Genomic DNA, 20,122 nt, shown 5'->3' on the forward strand with positions numbered 1-20,122 from the left:
TAACAAGGTGCCACCTGTAGCATGTACCTGATGTGTTGAGGGAGTCCTACTTAATCCTAACACTTTTAAGGAAACAATCATAAGAAACATTTAATTTGCACCAATTATAATTGGTCAGTATGGTGGATTCCCATTTAAAGGGGTTAGAGACAGCACCACTCTTGTCTCAAGTTGGGTTGTGGTTGAAGTGATTGGAGCTTAGTTGCAAACCGCACCTGAACTGGAGATAAGAGCCATGTTTCGGCCATAGCCTTTTTCAACTGACATACTACATTCGCTACAAAAAAATTGACGATTGTGTCAGGACCTGCCAACTGTCTAATGTGGATTAGTGTCTCTAGACTGTCCACAGATGGATGACATCGAGAAACATAAGCCACCGACAAAGTCAACTGGCAGTAGTTGTCCCATCATGACAACCTTCTAACTTATGGATCTCGCAGAGAGAGTTCTTGGCTTGGGAAGATGTTAACAGTCTAGAAAATATGGTTGACACGACGGGTCGTTGCCATTATTCTGGCTCTCCCACTCCTCTATTTGCTAATGCCACTGTGTCCCGTGTGTTGGGGCGCGGGTGCACTCACAGGTCTGGTCCCCAGCTGCTCCATTTACTTCCTCATGTTCCTTTCACTGCCACTCCTGGCCGGCACGTGCTTCCCCACCTCCTAGGGCATGCGTGCGTACGTTGTCTCTGTAAAATTTAAGGGCTCCAGTTAATTGCTTGACGCGGACCCTATATTACACCAGCTTCTTCCTGTCTTCCTTGCTGAATTTTTAGTCTCCCTAGCCTATTGAGAAGGTGATCCCTGAAGTTTTCCTGTCAGGATTCCAGTTCTCTTTGCACCTCTATTTGTTGACTTTGCTGCCTGCCGCCTGTCCTGACCTGTGTGCCAGTCCCCAACTTCGAGTCCATCTCACGGTTCTGTACTACACTACACTTCGGCCGCCTTCGCGAAGAAGTGGCGCCAGACCAGTGGCCCTTTAGACTCCAATCCCTGATATGGCTTATACCACTGGTTCAGTGGATCCACTATCTCAGGGAGTTACAGTGGTTCATGTTTCTGTGAATTCAATGCCCAATAGTAGAATGGGCACCATCATTATCAGCAATTCGCCAATAGATTTACATAAAAAATAAATTGGCTCCTTAAGCACTTGCCGAACTTCTTCATACGCTTGGGCTGTGCTCACACCTGAATGTATAATGGTCTGTCATCCTTCATGTTATTTTTTGTACCCACGCTATTAATGTATCTTGTGACCCTAAACTCTGCATATTGGGTTTTATAATGTCACTGTTGTTACAAAAAACTTTGGACATGTCATAGAGACATGTCAAAAGTTTTGATCGCATCTGTTCACACCTGTACTAACTGTGAAAATGAGTCGGAAGAAGGCCACTGCAGCATGGTCCACTTATAATGGAGCTCTATGGAGCCTGACTCTTTTTTTCTAACTCAGAGTTAGAAACCCACATAGAGTTTGTGTCAGTCTACGTGGCAATGGCTTTACAGGGCTTTAATTTATATGTGTTTAAGCTATTGACGGTAATGCCAAATTTTTAATAGTATGTATATTAGTTTTACTAGTCCCTTTGGAGCACATCATAGCTTGATGTATCTCTAAGGGTGCAACACATAACTTTCAGTGTTGCACGTCATTGCACGCCCAAAGTTGCCGTGTAGCCCATGCCAACAATGCACATGTACTAGCAAATTGGGAACAGCAGAACAGCCCGATAACAGTGTTGTTGTTATTGTTTGTCAATGGTTGACCTCTTTTTAAACTTTTTGACTAAACTTTTTCTTATTAAGCTTTTTGACTAAGACTCAAGACGAATTAAAGGCGACCGAGTCAAGGCGATAAGCAAATAACCGTGACTCACTGTAGAATACCGTAAAATATGTAAAACCTAAAACCGTAACTCAACCTTGGCAGTTGTAGAATATAGAACTCATTCTTGAAACCCATTCGCCTTTGTTCTGTTGAGACTGTGAACTTGTCAAGTGCTGCCCCTGGCACAATGAAGCCATGCCAACATCCTGAGCTCTCAAACTGAGCCTTAATAAGTGCATGAAACAATCACATAGGACGCCTCTATGTGTATATGTGTGCGGCTAGCAAGATGCCAGATTAGGAAAACACTGTTGTTAACCCAAAGTTAAGAGAAGTGGTTTGCATAACACTCGCAAGTGCACTGCCTTATGTAGAAAATTCCTCAGTGTCTGCCAGCCAAGACTGTTGGTGCCACATTACATTTGATCTCACATGTCCCGACTTTTGTGCCAAAATGATTTACTGACGTTTGCTAGAAGGTCATGCCAAGAATTCTTTTCTCTTTTTCAGATTTCATATCAGTTGTAAGGTTGTTATGTATCTGTTCATAAGTCTTGTCTCACAACGGGTTTCTTTCCTTTTTAAATCATGCAAGTCTATAAGGCATAGCTTAGCGAACCACAGTATGAAGTATGCCATATAGCCAGACTATTGTTGTAGGGGGCGCTAACAACTATACAACTAGACTGCTGTTATAGGGGGAGATCCAGACTACACAGCAAGACTGCTGTTATAGTAGGGGTTAAGACTACACAGTCAGACTGCTGTTATAGTGAAAGGTCCAGACTACTGCTGTTATAGGGGAAGGTCGAGACTATACAGCCAGACTGCTGTTATATTGGTAGGTCCAGACTACCCAGCCTGACTGCTGTTATAGTGGTAGGTCCAGACTACCCAGCCTTACTGCTGTTATAGTGGTAGGTCCAGACTACATAGCCTGACTGCTGTTATAGGGGGAGGTCCAGACTACACAGACAGACTGCTGTTATAGGGGGCATTCTAGACTACACAGCCAGACTTCTGTTAAAAGGGGAGGTCAAGGCTACACAGCCAGACTCCTGTTATAGGGGGAGGTCCAGACTACACAGTCAGACTGCTGTTATAGGGGGAGGTGCAGACTACACAGCCAGACTCCTGTTATAGGGGGAGGTCCAGACTACACAGTCAGACTGCTGTTATAGGGGGAGGTCCAGACTACACAGTCAGACTGCTGTTATAGGGGGAGGTCCAGACTACACAGCCAGACTCCTGTTATAGGGGGAGGTCCAGACTACATAGTCAGACTGCTGTTATAGGGGGAGGTCCAGACTACACAGCGAGACTGCTGTTACAGAGGGCGTTTCATACTACACCAGTGATGGCTAACCTTGACACTCCAGCTGTTGCAAAAGTACAACTCCCATCATGCCTGGGCAGCCAAAGCCATATCTTTGGTTGTTCAGGCATGATGAGAATTGTAGTTTTGCAACAGCTGGAGTGTCAAGGTTAGCCATCACTGTACTACACAGCCAGACTGCTGTTAAAGGGGGTGCTCCAGACTACACAGCTAGACTGCTGTTATAGGAAGAAGTTATCATTACATTTTTATATTAAAACATTGGTTCTAGAGATGAGCGAACATTTCAAAAGTTTGGTTCGGCAGGTTCAACAAACTTTGAGGTAAAGTTCAGGTTTGTCCAAATCAAACCTGAAACACACCACGCTAAAACAGCTAAAACATTGTGAAGGCCCCAAAGTACGCTCATCTATACTTACCTGTCCACGCTCCCTCGATGCCCCCCTTCTCCAGTGTCCAGTGTCCCCCCGCAGCAACACAGACTGCAGACAAAGTGGACACTCCAGACTACACAGTCAAGTATCTCTAGGATAAGCACTTCTGTTGATCCTTCTTTGTAGAACATAACAATGAATGCTGAGAACTCACAATATATAATTTACTAACTAGTCTGGTCTCTCGATGTATCATGAACAGTTGCTTTCCCGTATACTCTTCATACACGTTTGGACTGTGTAAATATTCTGTATCTCTTTTGGTTCCTTTCAGTAATCCAGTTCGGGTTTGTTACGCTGTTTGTGGCCTCCTTTCCTTTGGCTCCTCTCTTCGCGCTGCTCAACAACATCATTGAAGTAAGACTTGACGCCAGAAAGTTTGTGGCAGAGTTAAGAAGACCGGATGCAGTCCGAGCTAAAGATATAGGTATATTAACTGTGTTATTATGCTATTTAGGATATAAAGGGACGATTATTGGCTCAATGAATGATATTTTCTGATAATTGGCCCATGTAGAAGGGCCAGCGATTAGCTGTGAATAAACCATATGTGTCCTCGGTGAGTATCTCAGGAACTTTGTTTACTACCAGAAAAATTATGGTTTCCAGGTCATGTGATGGGATCTATTTATTGTCAACTATTCAGTAAATGTAAATACTGATGTACTGCTCAAGGTTTGCTCATCTTTAATACATTTATTTAAAACGAGTGGTGTGTCTACTGTTATTTATCGCCTTTTTTTTTTTCTTCTTTCCCTTTTTTGGCTTTTTTTTCCTTGTTTTTCTTTCCTCCTTCTCCATCTTTTTCTTCTCCCTTTTCTTTGCCATTACTCTCTTCTTCGATTTTATTTTCCGTCTCTTCTTTTTCTTTCTTCTTTTTCATCTCTCCTTCTCTTCTGTTCTTTTTCTTCGTCCCTTTCTTTTTATAATTGTTTTCGATCCTCTTTTTCATCTCTAGTAATTTCTTCTACTTTTCTTCTCCTTCTTTTTCCTTTCCTTTTTCTCATTTTCTCTCATTTTATGTCTTGTTATATCTTTTATCTCCACCTCCTTAATGTTCTTTTTATGATTTTTCTACTTCTTTGTTTCTCCTTTCTTCTTCTCCTTTTCTTTCCCTTCACCTTTTTTTTCTTTATTTTTCCCTTCTTTTCTCCATTTTCTGTATTTTCTCTTTACTTGTTCTCCATCTTTTTTCTATATTTTTCCATCTTTTTTGTTGCTCTGCTTCCTCTTATAATTTTCTAATGTTCTTTTTCCCTTCCATATTTTTTCTTTCCTTCTGCACTACCTTTGTTGCTATTCTGCCTTTTCTTCTTTACTTTCTCCTTCTTTTAGTTTTATTGTTTTTTATACTTTTCTTTTGGTCTTCATCTTCTATATTTTCTCTTTGCCTGATCTCCATCTTTTTTTTCTTCCTCTCCTTCCTCACCAAATTTTCTATTGTCCTTTTCCCCTTCCCTTTAATTTCCTTCTGCACTACATTTGTCCCCATTCTGCCTCTTCTTCTCCTTTCTTCCCACATTTTTTTTTAGTTTACGAAATCAAATGTTAAGGTTATTATCTTGCAAAGGATCCATTTTAAGGGTCAATACACTTAATGGTTGAGGAAGTCAAACCATCCATGTCCAAGAACAACATACAGGTCAACGAGTTACATTGCTGTAAAGTGTTAGCTAGTATTGCTGTCCAGCTTGATGACATGACATATGGGTAAAATAACAAAATAGACTGAAAAAAGTCCACTTATCAGTAAATCAAATACGATCATATAATAAATAGGCCCCTACTGTGCCATATTGCCTCCAAAAATGCTCCATCAGACACCAAAATATGGAACTACTGTATATAACAATGCCGCTAGGGAAGAATATATTTGATATATGGCATTATGTAAAGCACCAGATGGCGGCACTCCATAGTACAGTGCCACTGGAACATTCAAGAACACAGTATAACCATACTTCCCGTGTGTAGCAACATGACTAGTTGCAACCTGACTAGCAAATTTTGTTCAAAAGGGAAACATTTTTTATATTATAACTGGACTAACAATATATTTCAATTTTTTTCAGGAATTTGGTACAATATTTTAAGCGGAATTGGCAAATTTTCTGTCATTATCAATGTAAGTGGTTTCCTGCTGGTTTTGGCATAACACTGTGTGATTGTTGGGTTGGGTGCAATCATTTATTTTCCATTTTTCTTGTGTCTCTCACTCCCTTGAATGTACTTTTAGTTTCTGATAAGTGGATTTGGAGACAATTATACATAATAGGTGTGACTGCTAACACTGAATGTTCTATGAGTCTTAACTATCATGCGTATGTGTTTGTTATTTTCATGTAAATAGTCATGTATGTTAAAGGGGCTCTGGGCTCATCTCAAATACTTTTATCTATGTCAATACGGATATGGAATAAAATAAGGAAAAATGAATAAAATGAATCAAGGTCACCCATTTCCACCTTCTTCCGTTATGGTGTATCTAGTATCTGTAAGGTAGACTCTACGAGAATGAATAACTGTCTTCATTGTTTCTTTGTCTCCAGGCATTTGTCATATCTGTTACATCAGACTTCATCCCACGCCTTGTGTATCAGTATATGTACAGTCAAAATGGGACCATGCATGGCTTTATCAATCACACCCTCTCATACTTCAATGTCAGTCACTTGAAACCTGGGACCCAACCTGAAAACTCACAGTTTGCCCAAAATGTTGTATTCTGCAGGTAATGTTAATTGAGAGTCAACCGTTTCATTATTTGTTCCTAAAACTGAAGATGGCAGCTAAAATAATGAACTCTGTTATCGTAAATTAAAATCATATATATTTCTTCCTAATTTTAGGTCATTCACATTCACTAAGAATAGTACAGTACCTCACATATTCTATGCCGGACTCTCAGCATATTTTAACTGATCAGCAAAGCACACAGTATATTTTTCACTGCCCAGTGTACAGGAGCAGGGACTCCCACCTTTGACTGGAGTCCCTGCTCCTGCAATTTGTCTAAAATGAGCCTTAATGTTTTTGAAATTTTGGGGGAAAATTTGGAGTTAATTCAGTAAGTAAAGAATTAATTTAATCATCTATCAATGCTACTTATTCCATATATTCTGCCTGTGATTACCCCATTAAATGGCAATATGGTTTACCCTTATTCAAAGCCCTGAAAACTACAAATCAGTGGAAAATCCATAGCGAATATCAGTGCGTTAAGGTCCTCATGGACCTTAAATAACTGACAACCAAATGATCGTTCAGCCATCAGTTATCTATTTCACTTGCTGTCCATCCTACCTATACAGAGGAACGTTCGGCTCGGCTATGTGTTCGTGTATTCTCTATGGGCAGGGGAGGTGAACAAAGGAGTTGGACAGTGATTTTCCATCATGTCCGACCACTATCACCATTGACATCATCTGTTGATGGTCGCTTGGGAGAGCCCCATGTATGGGGACCTTTAGGACCCTAGTACACTGAGCTGAATCGGGCCAATTTGGCCGATTATCGCTCTGTGTAATAGAAACAACCATCAACGCTAACAATGTCCATGGTGCCCTTACCGCCCGATTATCAGGCCTTCTAATAGATCTAGCAGATCGGCTCTCTTTCACTAAAATGATCGGCCGTAGTCGGCCCATGTAATAGGACCCTTAGACTCCAATTTCCGCACCAGAAATACACTTCGTATTTTTCCGCACGTTAACAGACCATGACTAATTTATAGGGTCGTTCATCTTCTCCTAACTTGCAGCTACAATGGAAATAGAAGAAAACAAACCCTAAAGCATTTGTTACCTAATCCTTTTTATAGGCTTTCAAGTGACTCCAGATCGGACAGTGTGTGGCTGACAGGACTGTAATTATAATTAGGTTTGCAGTGATGGGTTTTTGCATAGACTTCTATAATTAACTCCAAGCCTAAATTGTTCCAGGGGGGCACCGCCTGTTTTCTGCAAGACACGTGACCAGTCTTCTACACCTACGATAATTAAAGTAGCAACACAATAATACTCGTGAGTCAATCCCTCCAGGATAAGGCAAATAAGACACACTATTAAAACCATCTGTCGACAAACTATGGCTCAGAGTCACCTCTTGATGTCGAGAACATTTTATTTTGACGTTCCTCTCCATTAATACCATGTTAACAGTAATTTTCTGTGGACCGAAGCGGGATGTACATGAGAGCTAGACCTGTTTGTGGTACGGGAAAGACTGAAAACGAACCATTAAAAAGTAACAGTGTTTAGATTTGTATCATTGAAATTACCAAGCGCGATGCTTGAGTCACTTTTAGCAATCACACATTTGCCTGAAATCTCCGAGACTCTTATCCTGTGATGAGATATCACAGTAGATATAGTGAACCAGAAAGAAAAAGACAGACCCAAATGGTGCAAGATGTTTCAAGAATGCTTCAATACTCTCAGTGATCGACTAGGCTTCTTTATTCAGATAATCATACACAGTAACATAGTTAAAGTGGTTGTCTTGGCAAAATTAACTTGCCCCCTATCCACATGATAATAGTAAGAGATTGCGGTGGGTCCGACCTCTGTATTCCCCGCCGATTCCCGTATTGGGCCTCCGGCTTCTTTGTTGTGAATACATCCCCGGGTATGGCACGTGACCCGTAGCTCTCTTTGTTTCTATGGAGCCACAGGAAAGAGCCGAATAAGCACTTTACAGCTTACTCTGCTCTTTCTGATGGCTTCATAGTAATGAATAGAGTTGCGGGTCACATGCCATATCCACAGCTGTATTCATAACAAAGAAGCCGGGGGGCCAATACGGAGATTGGCGAGGGGTACGGAGGTTGGACCCACCGCGATCTCTTACTTGTCCCCTATCAATAGGGGACAAGTTCATTTTGCCCGGACAACATCATTAATATGGTTGAAAAAAGACAGGAGTCCTCCAAGTTTAACCTATAACCCTACTGTGTTGATCCAGAGGAAGGCAAAACCACCAATGAGGCAGATGCCAATTGCTGAGCCTTTACTGAGCCTTTTAGACAGCTTGATGATCGTGTAGCAAGGGTTGTATATATATATTGTTAGCGAAGTCCTTGCAGCCCTTGCTTACACTTAGAAAATAATAAAGCTTATACTTACCCATGCTCCCCCAGTGTTCTGGTGCCCTTTCCATGTGTATCCTGTCCCCCGCAGCCACCTCTGACACTTCTGCCCCATCTCTTCAGTGACAGGCTGCTCGGCCAATCACTGGGCAAGATAGGACAGCCTCGCGGTCAGTGATTGGCTGAGTGGCCTGTCAGTGCGGATAACGGACACTGGGGGAGCCTGGACACATAAGTATAATCTTTATTATTTTCTATACAGTGTCGTCGGCAGTGCATCGCTATTACACGTAGTCGTAATCTCTCTGCGTCATAGGGCTCTAAATCTGTCCCCATTTCAATTCCTCCCTTCCTGGCAGCAGTAATATTCTTTTCCCACCCCTTCGCCACTAACACTGACCTCCTAACCTTTTTTCACCTGTGCACTGCCTTTTTAGCACCTATTCTCCTTCAAGCCACCCTCACATACTTAGTACAGGAGATGCTCGAGGTGGGAGCAAATAAGAAAAGCTCTTACCTCGTCTACAGCTCCCCCGTGGTCTCTAGGCTCCAGTTACACTGCTTACTTGCTGCAGGACCGGTGCAACTCATGGTTATGCGATCCTTTCTAACCTATCGAACTGCACCGCCCAGTTTGCCCCCTCTCCCCGATGGATACCTCTAAGGCCAGTCTTGTATAAACAAGAGATCACTGGACATTTCTGAAAACCGTATTACATGTCACGATAGTAAGGTGGAAGCGGACGCCGACCTGTCAGGTCAGCGCTTGCTTCCCCCTCGTTCCTGCTCACTGCCTGTGTTATTACACGCACAGACAGTGAGCGGCGAACAGCGGGAGGGGCCACAAGGAGCAGCGACAGGGGTGGCCCGGACGTTCCTTAGATCAGAATCGGTTGCGGTCTACTGCCACCGTTTCTATTACATGAAGTGATGAGCAACAGACCGTCCCTAAAAAAATCCGGATCTTTGAACATGTTGAAAGAAAAAGTGCATGTTGGCTGATCGTGACCTTTTAACATGTCCTATTACACCAAACGATTTTTGGCCTGAATTGTCGGTAATTGGCCAAATAAGACCGGTAATTAATGGTTTGTGTAATAGGGCCTTAAGGTCAGGTTTATTGAAATCAACTGATCAATGAGCAAGCTTCCCTTTCTTTTACAACACATCCTCCTCCACACCCAGTTCAAATACCAGAAAAATGGTTTTACAAATTAAAATTTATTAAAAATTAAATAGGTTTTACAGGTACTGTACTGTAGCTCAGTTGCCTTCATTCTGGTTCCCCGTTGTTGGACCTGGACCAACCAATGTTGGTCGTCTCTCCCTTGGATAGGCCGCCAATGTTTAAGTCTGGGAAAACCTCTCTAAATACAAAGAAAATAAATTATATAAAAAATTTGGAGATTCCCCTTTGGTTACATAAATCACATTTCGTCGCCAAGAAAGCTTGTTCTAGACACTTATTATCTCAGCGCTGGAGAACAACCGTCTGAGATATTTGCTAACATTTATTAGCACCTGTCATGTTTATTGAGGCAGATAATTACATTTATCTGTTGCTCCGACATACATGGAATGAATGACATCTAGTTTAGACAAGAACTTTCCTGCATGTCTGTCAGTTTCTTAAAAAAAAAAAAAAAACACAACACATTTCATATCAATCCAGGTTTCTGTATTTTCAGCTTCTTTCAGCTGTTGTATCTAGGGCCATGTAATACTATAAACCAGTGCAAGGTGAGGCACGTTCCGCTTGGTATTATGGGATACATACTAAATTTGGAGATCTGTACACAATTTGTCAACTTTTTTTGTATTTTTCCTTTATATTTGGTAACACGGCATCAAGTTATTAAGGGAACACTCAACATTTTGCAGAATTTACTGTACAAGTCATTGGGAATGAAATTTATAGTTAATTGGTCAATGGAAACCACATTAGTAACCAAGGATCATATTCCAAATCACACCATAAACAAAAGCAAACAATTAAAATTATAGGCGGATCCAATTTTCATGAATTTTATCACAGCAACTCTTAACTTGCACCACTGTGTACATCTCCCGCATGCAAGAAAGAGTGTAGCTATAGGATGTGCAGAGAATGTAGTTGGACAAATAGATATTACGGAAGTTTAAAATGAACCTTTTATGAGGGGCCGCTGCTGGATTAGTGGTGAATTCCAAGCTGCCAGCTGAAGTTTGGGTGACCAACATGTATAACACCCTTATGTGCGCAGCCCCCATTCTGATCCAATGGAGATTGTACGCATTATGGTCTCATGCATGTTTGTCACCATGTACTGTAGGCCCATACTTTGGCCAGCAGCGTGGAATTCACCCCTGATTCGGCAGCAGCCCTTGACTTTAACTGACTTGGACTGTGCTGTGTTGCTTACATGTTCGCTTCATTTAAAAACATAAATTTTCGATTTTGGACAAGAAAAAACAATTGCCTAGATTGGATACAATTGTAGCTACTCTGTACCAATCTTGAGCCAAATACAGTATACGGCCATGTTCACACAATGTATTTTTTGATTAAACAACGACCGTGAAATAATTAAAGGGGTTATCCAGCGCTACAAAAACATGGCCACTTTCCCCCCTACTGTTGTCTCCAGTTCAGGTGCGGATTGCAATTAAGCTCCATTTACTTAAACGGAACTGAGTTTCAAAACTCCACCCAAACTGGAGACAACAGTAGGGGGAAAGTGGCCATGTTTTTGTAGCGCTGGATAACCCCTTTAATCACCGTGGCCAATCACATTAACCCCTATGGAATCCCAACCAGAGTGTATATACACTGTATACAGTCCTGCCGGGATTCCATGCGGCCGCATAGAAAACTCACATGTCTATTTTGAACAGCGGCCGCAAGAAATAGACTGTGCAGACAATGTTAAGTGCGGCTCCAGCCGCACTTTACATAGTCTGATATGTCTATTTGGAGTGCAGACTAACCGGAATGTACAACCCAATGTGCCCGCATTCCAATTAAAAAGTGATGTTCATCTCAGACAGCGGCCGTTCTGTCTCTCTTTTACCAGGTCTGAACATGGCCTATAGATGGAGGTTGTTATTGACCTACTATTTGTCTAGCAGACAAGAATTTAGATGCCCAAATGCTTATGGAAAAGGGTCTGCCAATATAAGACGACGTCTATGTGATCTTTGAGGGACCTAGAATGAGAGGGCCAAGCATCTGGCATTGTTAGTGGTACTGGTCATGCACATTTTATACAATATTGATACAAATCCTCCTGATGTGAATGGGTTGGGCAAATACATAAGTCTGGATTTTCCACTCCATAAAATTTAGCCGGAAAAATAGAATTCCTAAACATCCTCGCTACATCTGTATTTCATTGAAAGCATTGAAAGTTCTGATCAAGGGATCAATTGAAGTAAACAACTTTTCAGTGGAACTAAATTTACATCAGTCTTCAGTAAGGATGAAATTATACTTGTGGCATCCTCGCTCAAAATCTACGCTCAATTTCATCTTCATTCTTTCTCTGCAGATATAAGGATTACCGGGAACCTCCTTGGTCTCCAAATCAATACGACTTTTCTAAACAATACTGGACCGTTCTAGCCGTGCGTCTGGCTTTCGTCATTCTTTTTCAGGTAAGCGTATAAAGAGATGGCGTGAAAGTTACCGCCCTGAATGTTTTCTATTTTATGCAAAAATGGTTGAGGGTTTACAGTTTCAGGTTTTATGATGAATTTGGACAAAGGAGGGTAAGGAGAGAAGAAGAAAGAAAGTTGACTCTGTACTCTCAACTATAGAAGGGGGCGACCTTGTAAGTTGGAATCCAACCCAAAAAAGAGGATTCAAAAATGACCAATGATTATCAGCCAATTGAGAACTGTCTCCAAAAGTAAGAGATACGCAACTGTAGATAGATATTTTTAGAGCAGTGCAACGCTAAGTAATGGTTGGCTGACTAACAGGATAGCTCTCTCCAAGAGGTGGACCCAAAGAGCTTTCCTTCATTTCTTCATAAAATCCTTAGCCACCAATGTGACCCAGGAAAAGGTAACAAGCTGCTAAGGTCTGAACCTTTACGCGAGTCCCTCTCCACAGTACCTGTACTGATATTAAAGGGGTATTCTGGGAAAAATCTCTGTAACGGACCCTGCCGACGCTGTTATGAAGAGCCCCGGGACGGCATGTGACCCGCAGCTCTATTCATTCCTATGGTGAGACGGAAAGAGCGGAATGCAGCGGAAGAGCCTTCAGGGTCTGATACGGAGCTCGCCAGGGGGTTGAGGGTCGGACACCCCGCAATCTCCTACTTTTCCCCTATCCTGTGAATAGGGGGAAAAGTCAATTTTTCCCGGAATACCCCTTTAAGCAAGGAGATCAATTCTTGTAAATTTGATTTAATGGCTGGAGAACAAGTGCCATTTTAGGATAGTTAGGCACTAGTGTTGAGCAAGCATGTTCGACTAAGCACTACGTGGTGTTTGAGGAAAGGTGGCCATACACCTTCAATGACTGACAGCTGCGCTCTGCAGTGCAGGGGACATCTGATTAAATAATCAAGTGTCCTATTCAATCCGATTTCAATGGTGAATGCTACCTGAGCATTCTAGCACTGAAAAATGCTCATCCCGAGTAATGAGCATCAAGCATTTTTGTGCTGGCTCAACTGCGTTAGGCATGGTTGTAGGAACCAGCTTCAGGAATGGTTCCCTCTTCCGATGTAGGTTGCTACCTCTGCATATTATGTTGTGTATCTACTCTCACAAGAATTTTAGGTTACTGTATTTACTAATGAACTCCAGTGCTTTCTTTCTTGTAAATGTTGCATTTTTACACTTTTACCAAGTTACTGCATGTTTTCAAAAAATCCATCATTTGCAAGTGTTAGGAGATTTATGATTCCATTAGCATATTTGCTCATTAGGTTCCTCAAATGAAATATTTTATTAGCTGGAATCTCGAGCATAGAGCACCAAACCCAACCAAGCACGTCTGAAACTACAGACATCTCAGGAATGATTGGCGACAATTCGTTTTTGGCAGCGATTCATGATCAAATTTTATGAATCGAACAGCTCTTGTGAAATCTATCCCATCGTGATTTAGTTGGTATTATGTTCTTTATTTTTATTGCCAGAAAAAAAGGTAACTTGAAGTTTTCTAGAATAACAGCCAATCTGTGATAAACTATACAAATTGGCCTTGGTACCATCATGGGCTTTCTAATTATATGAATGGTGGATGGGTGAGAGCTTGGTCAAGGAAGCCAAGAGAGGAATGGCCCATGTAAAGTCACAATGGATTTATATGATTATTGAATAGAATAGTCAGGAGTGAAAAGCCTTAAAAGGTGTCTGAAAAATTGGTGAACGCCCAACTTCACTCACAATTTTTAGTAGTCTTTGAATTGGATGATCTTGAAAATTTTCAATGGCCATACTGGCCTAGTAGATATCTAAAATGTACCTATTGTTTCATGTTACATGTTACATTTGAATGGTGTCCACCATGCATGAGTATCCATTTAAAAGGTACATTCTTTTAAAGGATCTACTACTTCATGTATAAAGGGGTTGTCCTGCACTCATCTCCCTGGCTCCGGCCTCTGCATGGGAACTAGGCAGTACAGGTTATATGTACAGATGAGTGAACCGGGCCAAGGTTCGAGTTTACAATACATCAGCATTTGACTCCCACTGTTTTCCCCTTCCGTAGGGAAGGTAAAGACAGCCCGAGTCCCGTCTGGAATCCGGGGATACAGTTGATGACCTAAGCTGTATTCCTGTTTTCCAGGCAGGACTCGGGTTGTGGCCACCTTCCCCACGGAACGGGAAGACAGTGGGAGTCAAATGCCGATGGTTCGGGTTCCTACAAACCCAACCCGGTTCGCTCATCTCTAGTTATCTGCCTTTCCTAGGCACACAACTAAAAACTCCTCTGCCTGGACAGCCCCTTTAATATTTTGCACTATACAAATGTATTACCATCACTCTATTGACCGTATCAGACAATAGATCCCAATAGAAGCTCCCCGTGCGGTGGTTGAGTTATTTATCAGATTTGCACATAAGTTACAAAGTTGGCACTGAACCATGGCGACCGATCAGACATTGTACTTTGTTGATTGTTATGTTTGCAACAAAAAGATGAAAGCTTAAATTTGATTGGTTGGTAGGGTTCGGCGCACTTCACTAAGAAGGTAATGAGTGAACGCCATAGGCGATTAAAGTATCATGGTCCTTGTGATTGTACCATGAAAATCCTCTGTTTCCCTTACAACCACATGTGATTCCATTGAAATCTAGAATATCATGCTACTCCCTTGTACTGTAAAAACACCATCGTGGGATGTCTGACAACTATCTGTGCATCAAGTGAAATGTAATACCATATTTAAACAAAAGCTTGATACTGCCAGATCACAGACATCTGTTTTTGACTACAACTAGTCATTTGCATATAATTACCTATAATCACCAATTTTTTTACCAACTGCATTAGGGAAAGTATAAAAGCCTAAATTTAAGACTATTTATAGCCAAACGTCCCGACAAAATTACCCGATCGTAGCAGCCAAAAACACATCTAATCAGCTGCTAATTATAGATGTTACTGAATAGGATTAAGATGTATGAATGGCTGAAACATACAGAGAAACATCCACCCAACTCAGGTAAAGTTGTTATGTCAAGAATAGTGTTGAGCGGACCTGTCAAACTGCTCAGGTTCTGCAACGTTCTCTGAACCAGAACACTCAACATTTAATTTTTCACGGCTGCAGAAGTTGGATGCCATCCTAGGACTGCCAGGAAAACATACATACAGCCTATGGCCTATGTCTTTATCCATATTTTCTAGGACTCTCTAGGGCGGCATCCAACTTTTTCAGCTGCAACAATTTAAATGTTGAGGGTTCAGGTTCGGGAAACATTACAGAACCATAACAGTTTGACAGGTCAGCTCAACACTACTGAAGAACTATTGCTTGGTGACAAGTGTGACCAACTTGGTTTAAGGGCAATTTTGAGCTTCAGCCCGCATTGTTTGTTCTTCACGAAACCATTAGTAGCCATTATACTTTGTTGATGCCGTTCCAACAGTAGCTTTTAGATAGCTCCTCTGTTTAAGCAATGGTGGGGTTGGTGACATAACCTCCTGCTCCATTCAGTTGGTCACTGTTTTTAAGGAATTGTCTACTTTTGACAGTCCCTAGTAGTTAGACCGGTCTCTTGACAATAATCTGATTTCAAGCATGAAATGTAGCCTTAAAGCATTAATGTAACTTTTGTTATGTTATCCAGGCACGTCAAAAGTTGTGATGACTCTGGTTCTTGGTCTTAAGACCTGCTGGATTCGAGAGTTAGAGCTGGGTGAGGCATGTTGCAATGTGCTTTACTCCCTGGCTGACTTCTCGATCTGACTGATGCACTGAATAGACTACACTGCAAGGCAAATGGTCAGATCTGATGGCCTGCCAGTGAGTGAGGGGCATTTCAACTGGGTATAACTTACGATCGTAGTAGGTGTGATCTAAACTTTTGACATGTCTGGACATGTCAAAAGTTTGTACAATTGACAGTAATACTTTAAGTGTCCAATTTTTCTGCAGTGCCACCACAGGGCAAAAAAGGCATTACAAGGTGCCCATTTAAATGGGAGGATAGGACAAGTCCTTTAAAGTTGCTCTTTCTAACTGTTCTTCTTTTTGCCAAAATTTGGTATATGGTTAGGAAAACCTCGATATTTTTGTCCCAAAACATTGTCATTCTTGTTCATAAATGAGGTAATCCATTATATTGGATTCTTGGATAAGAACCTCAATTGGAAAAACATTCAACTTCAGTTGACAAGTCAAGGAATAGTACCTTCTCCGGGAGAGTATTAAGACTCCTTTTAGGCTTTTATGCGTTCGTACTTTGGAGTCGTAAACTTTATCTAACTCAGTTGACCACATCTTTCCAAAATTTTAGATAACAGAAACATTTAGCTTTCACTTTTTTTTTATTAAATTCTACGACTTACCTACAGTATTATATCTAAAGACACATCCAGTCCCGTCTACTTCTTATAACCTATATTTTTATCTTCTCTTTCCAGAATCTGGTCATGTTCCTGAGTGCGGTGGTGGACTGGTTAATACCCGACATACCAAAGGACATAAGCGAACAAATCAAAAAAGAGAAGAGTATGATTGTCAACGTCTTCCTCAAAGAAGAACATAAAAAACTCCAACTCATAGAAAACTTTATCATGCACGACAAACAGCGTAGCAAGACGGAAAACAGAGGCCGGCGTAGCCGAGCAGCCAGCTTCTGCCAGTTTAGCCGGAGTCAACGTGGCAGTTTTACGTCATTCAGCTCACATCACACGGAAGTGTGACCCCCCTCGTGAGCCTAGTAGACATGTCACAAAAAAAATAAATAAAAAGAAAATCGCAATGCATGTACGATTAAAGCATATGATGTTGAAATTGGAGATGGAAGAACATGTGGAATGAAGGCAAGGGGTGAAGGAGAAAACAACCCTTAATTTTCTCGTAAACGTCTCCAAACCATCTTAAGCAGGCTTTGTAATATTTAAGGAACCGTCTGGTGCGACATACAGCACAGACAAGCTTAAGTACAACGGAGTACTATAGATCTCCAGCAGCTCATTTACTGTAATGTGTGTGGCTACCACAGAGCTGAATACAATGCATGGAGTAGGGAGCAAAGTAAGACCACATTTTTACTTTTAACTATAGGACTAGCCAAGCTCATGATTTTTTTTTCTCAATGGGCGGACTTCTTTACATTGTGTGAGACCATTTCTTATGTGATGCACATAAAGGAAAACTTTGCTGCTGTGCTTTTACGATGTAAGCAACCCTGTACTCGACTGATTCACACAATAATACCTAGACCGCTCGACGCACTCAGAGGCATATTTTTATGTTAAAAAAAAAAATCTGTACCTTTAAGAAGAAAAAAAAAAAGCTGCTGTCCAATGAAAAAAGGGAATGTATAGCTTTAAATGTATCATGTTCATATTACTCTTATGCAGGTGAGGACACGGGAACCCTATGCGACGACGGGTGTTCCATTGGCTGCTCTTTTCTGAATGTATAGTGAGAAACCAAAAAAATCACAACCTCAGGGCTCATTTTATATAGTCTGTTCTTGAAGATACTATCAAAGACGCTTTTGATATTTGAACGAAGCACAAATGATTTATTCACATCCAACAGCAATTGTCAACGACGTTTCACAGGTTTCTGGGATCAATGAAATAAAAGATGTATGATCAGAGATGGTAATAAACTATTTTTTTTCTGGAGTTGTCGCGTATGCCATTTTTCGCTTTACTAAACTGGGTTAAATGAGAATAAAAATAGGGAATATTTTATTCCTCCCTCCAGTGCCACAGGTCATGTCTGGTATTGCATCTTAGCCCCACTGGAATTCCAGATATAGCCTCTAGGCAGTTGTACCCTTGGACCACCCCTATAGGCTTCACTAAATATTCATTGAAATCATGATAGGTCTAAACTTGTTTTGGGTCAGATTCCTAGAATTTAAATAGTTATGCCCTATTTGCCCTGTAATTGTCCAGGCAAAGTATGTACACAAGCAGGGACTCCTGTCAAAGAGAGCAGTATCTGTTCCTGTATAGTACATTATGTCTCTGTTCCTGTACAGTACAGGCCATGTGGGAGGTTGCAATGCTGTATGCATCACAGCTTCCACTAACTACATTTGGTGGGCGGGGCACTCTGCATAGAGCCCACCAAATGTAGTTAGTGAAACCAGTGAGGTATAGAGCATTACACCAAGGGACACTCAGAGTACCCAGAGTACAGCAGGAAGGATTAAATAAATCCCAAAAAGTTTACATTCTAAAGATGAGTTTGGCTTTTCGCAATGTGTCTAACATTGTCCTTCCAAGGTACTGTATATGGCAGGGGAGACGGAGTAGCATCCAGTATATATCGGGTGCCATGTAAACGTAAATTGGATGGCATCACACATTCTGCTGTATGGAATAGTGCAGCAGACTAAGGCCCTATTCTCATTCTCTTCGTAATCCCCTGAGGTTATGGATTATGGAGGTAACTGTCTCTATTCAGTAAAGAAAAACTTGTAATTTGTAGTGAAACCTGATCAATTTCTCTACAGCACCACCGCAGGAGAAATAAGGTATTACACTATTCCCAATTAAAGCAGTTAGTTGTCTGTGTAATGTAGGACTGGACAGGTCCTCCAGAGTGAAAGACAATCTTTATTATTGCTCTTAGGATTTTGAAAAGGAAACTTTTTTTTTACTAATTTATAATTTGCTAAATTAGACAACCATTTAACCAAGAATAATTTTTTTTTAAATATTTAAGAACATAATGCACTATATTATATTTTATTTCCTAGTGTTATTTTTTATTATCTCAAGAGCGCAAACCTGATACAGACAGTAACTCTGTGGGCTCTAGTGTGATTTATGGCCGCCATCCGTAGGTTCAGTAAAAATTTTCCATTTATGGCAAATTAACGTCTGATACCATGGACCTAATATAGATGGATTGATTCCAGGCATGTTACGCAAAGCGACTTCTTTACCATCGTGAAGATAAATGTTATGTATGCGGCTTGGAGAGAAACTTTTACAATACGAATGCCATTTCTGAAAGGTATTTAACACCAATCCCAACGAACATGAAAAACATCAACTGGAATTCCCCTTTGCAGCTGCGGCTTGAAATGACCCCTAGGGCTCTGGCATGTGCTGTAGGCCGGCCAAAAGTGTAATATGTGCTGGCAACGATTGTGGGAGGTTAGACAAGTGTCCAAGGTCAAACGTTGCATTATCCTCCAGGAGGTCCAATAAATTTCACCAGGCGTGTAGCTGCTCACATACCATGTGGTTAGAGGAGATGGAATCTGTGTAGGTGTTCAGAAAACTTGTTGTTTGTAGAACAGAGGCAAAGCTGATCATAGGAACGGAGGTCTTATCGCATGTGCACCTTAGGTCATGCCTAGTAGTGACTTACCTACTCATGTACCTTGATCATCGGTGGCAGTAGACTGAGCTCCCTTAGGCAATAAAATGGTCCCATTTTAGAACATAAAAGTTTTGATATGGTGGAGGATATACTGGAGGTCCTTAAAGGAGAAGTCTGACAAAATCCAAAATTAGTTTGGGAATAGTATACATAGTATACTTACTGCCCCCTAAGCCCATGGGGCACCACATCACAGAGCTCCTGGGTCATACCGGATGTCATTTTCTCAAAGCTTCAGGATATGTCACAACCCAACGGGAAAGGGTGGGAAATATCCCTATCAGTGAGTCAATGACTGCAGCAATGTCACATCCCATACATCAGCCGGGTCGTAACGTTGAAGGAGGGAAAGATGGGGAATTCCAACAGGGGTCCAGGAGCGGACATGGCACAGCGAGTATAG

General features: G+C 41.3%; 1 protein-coding gene across 1 annotated transcript in view; it reads left to right on the forward strand.

Annotated features, from left to right (window-relative positions):
• The window catches only part of ANO2 (anoctamin 2), a 169,675-nt gene extending 151,701 nt beyond the window's left edge, over positions 1-17,974 (forward strand). Inside the window, exons 22-26 of the mRNA XM_069952744.1 lie at positions 3,881-4,033; positions 5,679-5,731; positions 6,156-6,337; positions 12,220-12,325; positions 16,785-17,974. Coding sequence (XP_069808845.1) covers positions 3,881-4,033; positions 5,679-5,731; positions 6,156-6,337; positions 12,220-12,325; positions 16,785-17,066 — 776 coding nt within the window. The 3' untranslated portion in view covers positions 17,067-17,974. The remainder of the gene's footprint in view (positions 1-3,880; positions 4,034-5,678; positions 5,732-6,155; positions 6,338-12,219; positions 12,326-16,784) is intronic.
• Positions 17,975-20,122: the final 2,148 nt, after the last annotated feature.

This window comes from Dendropsophus ebraccatus, chromosome 1 (assembly GCF_027789765.1).
Source record: "Dendropsophus ebraccatus isolate aDenEbr1 chromosome 1, aDenEbr1.pat, whole genome shotgun sequence".
Taxonomy (NCBI): Eukaryota; Metazoa; Chordata; class Amphibia; order Anura; family Hylidae; genus Dendropsophus; species Dendropsophus ebraccatus.